Source organism: Choloepus didactylus, chromosome X (genome assembly GCF_015220235.1).
Source record: "Choloepus didactylus isolate mChoDid1 chromosome X, mChoDid1.pri, whole genome shotgun sequence".
Taxonomy (NCBI): Eukaryota; Metazoa; Chordata; class Mammalia; order Pilosa; family Megalonychidae; genus Choloepus; species Choloepus didactylus.
Genome location: NC_051334.1, coordinates 74907367 through 74914177, shown reverse-complemented (window position 1 = coordinate 74914177; position 6811 = coordinate 74907367). Strand labels below are relative to the sequence as shown.

At 47.1% G+C, this 6811-nt stretch overlaps 1 protein-coding gene across 1 annotated transcript; it reads left to right on the top strand.

Annotated features, from left to right (window-relative positions):
* Positions 1–3099: 3099 nt before the first annotated feature.
* On the top strand, positions 3100–6770 carry IL2RG (interleukin 2 receptor subunit gamma). The gene is made up of 8 exons (XM_037821661.1): positions 3100–3256; positions 3472–3625; positions 3848–4029; positions 4232–4371; positions 4779–4941; positions 5509–5605; positions 5866–5935; positions 6279–6770. The coding sequence occupies exons 1-8, from the start codon at positions 3142–3144 to the stop codon at positions 6462–6464; spliced, it is 1107 nt and encodes a 368-aa protein (XP_037677589.1). The 5' UTR covers positions 3100–3141; the 3' UTR covers positions 6465–6770.
* Positions 6771–6811: the final 41 nt, after the last annotated feature.

Here is a 6811-nt window from a genome sequence, read left to right as displayed (position 1 = left end):
ATTATTGCCCCATTTTACAGATGAGGAAGTTGATTTTCCAAGATGGGCAATAGACTTGCTAAAGAGTAACAGAGTTAGGAGCATAATTCTTTCTTGACTCTAGAGTCAATATTCTTTCTACTATGGTTTTGCCTTTTAGAGAAAAGACAGCCAGAGTGCTATAACAAAAGTACAAAATGCTATTTAATCGCAGTGGGAAGAAAAATTAATTTTGATTGGAGAAAGGAAAACATCTTGGAGGAGGTAACATTTGATCTGATCCTGAAGGATTTTAATACATAAAAAATCAGGGAGTGGCTAATTCCAGTCAGAGAGCAGATGCATGTGATGTATTCAATATGGCTGCAGGTGATGATGGGAGTTTGGACATTATCCTTAAGGCCACAGTTAGTTTCTGAAGACTTTTTTTTTTTTTTTATTAAATTCAGTTTCTGAAGACTTTTAAGTTGCAGAATGCCCTCTGTGGTGGGTTGAATGGTGGCTGCCAAAAGATATGTCCACCTGGAACCCTTGTATATGAACTTGTTTGAGAAAAAGGGTCTTTGCAGATGCAATTAATTAATTAAGGTAAGGACCTCGAGATGCGATCTTTCTGGATTAGGGTGGACCCTATATCCAACGCAAAGAGTCCTTAAAAAAGAAGCAAAGGGGTGATGGAGAGTTTTAGTAATGGATGATGGGGATGGAGGCCCAATTTTGTGTATGCAATTAATACCACTGAAATGCATGTTCAAAGAGAGATAAAAAAGGAGATTTTAGATTGTGAGTTTCCACACACAAAACTCCACAGTGCTGTACAACACAGTATAAACACTGAACTAAACATTAATAGCATAATTATAACAATATTGTTTCATGAATTGTAACAAAGCTATCATACCAATGTAAAATGTTAATAATAGGGAAATCTGTATGTGTGCGCCGGAGGTATATGGAAATTCCATACTTCCTGTAGGTTTCTGTAAACCTACAACTGCTCTTAAAAAAAGAGTAGTGGGGAAAACCAAAGGGGTGGGGGAGGGAAGGGAAGGGAAGGGAAGGGAAGAGAAAGGAAGAGAGAGAGAGAGAGAGAGAAAGAGAGAGAGAGAGGAAAAGGGGAAAGGAGAGAAGGTGATGCGACCCGGAGGCAGGGACTGGAGTGATGTGTCTACAAGCCAAGGAACACCAAGGATTGTTGGCAGCCACAAGAACCTAGGCATGGAATGGATTCTCCCCAAAAGCCTCCGGGAGGAACCAACCTTGCTGATCCTTTGATTTCGGACTTTTGGCCTCCGGAACCATGAGAGAATACATTTCTGTTGTTGTAAGCCATCCAGTTTGTGGTCGTGATGATTTGTTACAACAACCCTAGGAAATCAATTCATCCTCGAATATCAGGGCTGGAAGAGACTTTAGTGGTCTTCCAATACAACCTTCTCATTTTACCAGTGAGTCCCAGAGAGAGAAATTATTTGCTTAGATAATAGCTATGAAAAGAAAACTATAATCCAGATTTCTTCAGACTCCCAGTCAAGTGCTCTTTTCCTCTGCCTGATGCCCTACCCTTTTTCTGGCTGGTAAAATTCTATTCATTCTTTAAGATTCCACATATTCTTTAAGATTGCACTCAAATAGCACCTCTTCAGCAAAGCCTTCCCTGAACTACCTCCTACCCCCAAGCCTGGTAAACTTAATTACTTGTTTCATGCTCACACACTCTGTAGTATCTCCATATCTATGCTATAGAACATATTTCATGGTATTAGACTATTTGTTTATGTCTTCCCCCTCTGAGCTCCTAGAAGGGTGAGAATGTCTTATTCATCTGTATAGTCTCAGAACATAAGCACATACCTGGCACATAGTAATGGCTCAGTAAATGTTTGCTGAATAAACTATTTCTGTTACTAGTGTCTCCAATCAGCTCTGTGTTTTTGGGGGAGGTAAATCTGGTAATGGGGTAAAGAATGAATTGGAAATCCTTTAGATCTTTAGAAAGGTAGACCAGTTCATGGATTCTAGTAATCATCATGACTAGGGGCACTGAGGGCCTGATTTAACACTGTGACTATGGTAATGGAAAGGAGGAGACGGCTGGGAGAAACACCAAAGAGGCAGAGCTGATTGGCTTCTCAGGGCCAGAGAGAGGGAGAAATTGAAGATGACTCTGAGGCTTCAAGTCTGGGTGCCTGAGAGAGTGACGCTGCCATTCACAGAAGAAGGGAACACAGGAAGGGAAGCAGATTTCAGGGAAGATGAGGAGCTTGAAGAGTATTATTATTATTCTGTTTCCAGAATAACCGAAGATTTCTTCACCACTTTCAACAGGGACCCAGCTCAGGCAGTAGCTAAGGGTGGGTATTCTGGTTCCGATTAGGTCCGAGGAAAGACAGTACCCCACAGGAGCCCAGATTTTTGCCTATTTTCACATGGCATTCTCCTCTCTGGGTCTGTGTCTCTGTATCTCTGTCCACATTTCCCTCTTCTTAAAGAAATACCCTAATCCTGTATGACCTCATCTTTAACTAATTACATCTGCAAAGATCCTATTTCCCAATAAGGTCACATTTACAGGCACCAGTGTTTAGGATTTGAACATATGTTTTTTTATGGGGGTGTGGATCACAATTCAATCTACAATGGGATTCCACACATTGCTTCTGTCTAAGGAACATATTTAATGGTGAAAGAATTGTAGCAAAGTGCTTATGTCCATGGAGCTCACTGGTGAGCCAAGACTATTTTCCACCCTCCCAAGACAGAGATTTAAGGGTGAGAGAACCAAGGGAGAAGGATAGGAGAGGATAGGAAGACAGATTCAGACCCTCCAAAATATAAGCTAATGATTTAGAAGAGGTTAACTGGAAACCGTGGCAGTGGTGAACAGATCCTTCCCAGGGATGTGCCCTGAGGATTCTTGAGTCTGTGGCAATACCCAGGCTCGATCTCTACTTAATCCCCCCTCACAGAAGTACCTAATCTCCCAGAGGGTTTAGCCTGTGTCACAGTACTCATTTGCCACACCCTTGGTAAAGCCCTGGTCTCTAAGGTTCTTTCCACCGGAAGCTATGACAGAAGGAAATGTGTGGGTGAGGAGGGGTAGTGGGTGAGGGGCCTGGGTTCCTGACACAGACTACACCCGGATAACGAAGAGCAAGCGCCATGTTGAAGCCATCATTGCCACTCAGTCCTTTCTTATTCCTGCAGCTGCCTCTGCTGGGGGTGGGACTGACCCCGACGGTCCTCACACCCAATGGGAATGAAGACATCACAGCTGGTGGGGAACCTGGGGCTGGAGGGGGTTGGTGAGAAGGGAGGCTGTGGGGAAGGGACTGTACAGCAATCTGGATGCTGCTACTGGACATTAAGACAATGGGGGCAGCATTTCAGAGAGTGGGGAGGGCAAGGGGAAAGGCTTCCTGTCTTACGCTACTCCCTCTGACCATCATTTATCCTCTTCCCCTCCCCCACTTCATTTTCTCTCCAACCTAGATTTATTCCTGACTTCTCTGTCCCCTGGATCCCTCAACGTTTCCACCCTGCCCCTCCCAGAGGTTCAGTGTTTTGTATTCAATGTCGAGTACATGAATTGCACTTGGAATAGCAGCTCTGAGCCCCAGCCTACTAATCTGACTCTGCGCTATCGGTATGAGAAGGGAGGAGGGGGTGGCAGAGGGGAGGAGGAGGAGGTGGGCTGGATGAGAGAGACTGCATGGGGACCAAGAAAGAGGATAGCCAGCATCCCAGACTACCCACTATTTCTCAGGGGTAAGTCAGAAGTCAGTTCAAAGGCAATGAGGCTGGGCTGCGGACATCTGTAGTACCCAAATTTGCCCCACTTTTCTTCTTCCTTTTAACCTTTCTCTAGGTACGACGCCTCTGATGATGAAGTCCAGGAGTGTGGCCACTATCTAGTCTCTGAAGAGATCACGTCTGGCTGTTTGTTTCAAAAAGAAGAGATCCATCTCTATAAAACATTTGTTGTCCAGCTCCAGGACCCAAGGGAACCCAGGAGGCAGGCCAGGCAGACGCTAAAACTGCAGGATCTGGGTATTTGGAAAGAGGGGGGTCAAGAGTCTATGGATTTTGTGGGGCATTGGGGTATATGGAGTGGGGCTCGTTCACCATAAGGCTACTTTGGCAGTAAGGAGGAGGTGGGGGATCGGGATGGAGAAGGGATAAAGGGCACTGCCTTGAGGATCCTAACTTGTCTAGGCCAGGGGAATGACCACACACGCACACATATCTCCAGTGATCCCCTGGGCACCGGAAAATCTAACAGTTCGCAACCTGCATGAATCCCAGCTAGAACTGAGCTGGACCAACAGATTCTTGGACCATTGTTTGGAGCACCTTGTGCAGTACCGGACTGACCGGGACCACAGCTGGACTGTGAGTGATGGGAAATGAATGTAGCAGCAAAGGTCAAGCAACTGGAGAGATGCCAGAAAGGAGGGCCTAACCCCAAACCCCTGTTCTTCTGCCTCCCAGTTCCTCTGCCCACTGTCTACCACCCTCCTTTCCCTATCATCATCACCAGAGAGTTTTCATTAAACTTTCCCTACTCAGACTTTCCATAATAGCAGATAGACAAGTCAACAAAAGGCAGCTTTAAGGGGATCTGGAGGGGAGGCATTAGATTCAAGTCAGTGAAGGGAGCATTGTGGCTTGAGCAGTCAGCAGAAGAGGAAAGAACTGGGAAGAACCAGATGACATTGGGATGGGGGGAAGGAGCAGTATGTTTCAATTCTCCCTTTTGTATTGACACCCATCTTTCTCTCACCCTCTTTCTCCCCAAGGAACAATCAGTGAGCCACAGACCTAGCTTCTCTCTGCCCAGCGTGGATGCACAGAAACTCTACACGTTCCGTGTTCGGAGCCGTTATTACCCACTCTGTGGAAGTGCTCAGCATTGGAGTGAGTGGAGCCACCCAATCCACTGGGGGAGCAATACTTCAAAAGGTAAAACGGGCCCAATACATGACTCCAATCCCTAAGCCCAACATCCCCAACTTTTCTAACATCACTATCTTTTACTCTACCTCTCTACCCCTAAGTCCCCAAACTTGGTGTCCCATCTCCCCTCACTGTTCAACCCCAACCCCCAGGAAGCAGGGTATTTCTGTATAGGATCAGGCCTGCGTGTTGTTAGAGTAGAGGGTTGGATCCGCAAGGAGGCAGAGAAGTGCACAAGGTGGCTACAGAATGGATAGGATTTCCCTTCGGGATTCCCGGAGAGCCTGCATGGTAAAGATGGCTTTGGAACCAGACAAATATGGGGTTTAAACTGAGTTCTACTACTTACTGCCTCTTTGGCCTTGGGCACATCCCTAACCTCTTCTATTCTGTTTCCTTATTTGTAATATGGGGACAATAATTGTTCCTCCCTCTCAGCTGGTATTGTGAGGATTAAGTATATGGAAAGTGTTTAGCACAGTGCCTGGCACCAAGTTGGGGGATCCACAAATGCTGGCACACAGTAGGGGCACCATAAATGTTAGTTCCCTTTTCCTTTCCTCTTTTCTATAGAGAATCCTTCGTTGTTTGCATTGGAAGCTGTGTTTATCCCTCTTGGCTCCATGGGTTTGATTATTAGCCTCATCTTTGTGTATTGCTGGCTGGAACGGTGAGACTCTGGGAAGACCAGACAAATGAGGTGGGGGTGGCTGGGAATAATAGAGGAGGGTTTTTGCCGGGTTTCCATGAGCAGGGAGCAGGTCAGTAAGGAACGAAGGATCACTCTTGAGGGCACAGTGACGTGATGGGTGGAAGCTACAGGCACAGAGAACACAGAAGCACTCCGTTCTGTTCCTTATGGGGAACTGGGAGAAGGGTCATATGAGAACTTAACCGATATGCTCCTGCTCCCTCTTCCTCTCCACCCAGGACGATGCCTCGAATTCCCACTCTCAAGAACCTGGAGGATCTAGTTACTGAATACCATGGGAACTTTTCGGTGAGAGCATTGCCATAAGCAGACTGAACCCTGTTAACTGCCGACTGCCCTTCCACAAGACAGAGAATGGGGGGGTGGGTGGAGGAGAGGGGGAGGGAGGCCTGAACTAACTGTCAGGATGTGGCCGACCAAATGGGGGATGGGGTAGACAGAGTGAGACACACTGGCTGGTTGTAGATTGGGTGGGACCGATGGAAACGGTGGGACTGGGGGCCCAGGAGTCTGTGTGTCCCTTCCGTAATCACAGCAGTTGCAGACACTGTGAGATCTCCCTTGGCACGGAGCTGGGTCTTTTACTTCCTGCTCATAACTGAACTCTGACCTGGAGATATCTGTCTTTTAGGCCTGGAGTGGTGTGTCTAAGGGACTGGCGGAGAGTCTGCAGCCAGACTACAGTGAACGACTCTGCCACGTCAGTGAAATTCCCCCAAAAGGAGGAGCCCTAGGGGAGGGGCCTGGGGGCTCCCCCTGCAGCCAGCATAGCCCCTACTGGGCCCCCCCAGGTTACACCCTGAAACCTGAGCCTTGATACACTGACAGAGCCCCAGGGTCCTGTAGCCCCAAGTTGTTGTAACTTCCCCTCATCCAACCAGTCTGGGTCCTGTGCTCACCTCGCCCCCCTGTGGCTGATTTAGAATTTTGTGCCCCGTATAACTCGCCTTTCATTCAGTATCCCCTACTTGAGAATTGCTCCTTTGCCCTGTACATATTTTTCCCCCTCCCCAGCCCTTCCTTTTCTCAGGATTCTCTCTCCCTCAGCCCCTTTCTCTCTTTCCATCTGTCCTTCAATTGTTCCTGAATCAATAGAAAAAATAAAGTTTCTGTTGATAATCAACAAGCATGTCTGTCATGGGGGGAGCAGGGGACATGTGGGGT

What these genes read in the sequence shown, in the direction of transcription:
- IL2RG (XM_037821661.1), top strand. Translation starts at nt 3,142, where the DNA reads ATGTTGAAGCCATCATTGCCACTCAGTCCTTTCTTATTCCTGCAGCTG. An exon ending in ACCGGGACCACAGCTGGACT is followed by an intron (nt 4,372 to 4,778) that starts GTGAGTGATGGG and finishes TTTCTCCCCAAG; the next exon opens with GAACAATCAGTGAGCCACAG. An exon ending in AATACCATGGGAACTTTTCG is followed by an intron (nt 5,936 to 6,278) that starts GTGAGAGCATTG and finishes TCTGTCTTTTAG; the next exon opens with GCCTGGAGTGGTGTGTCTAA.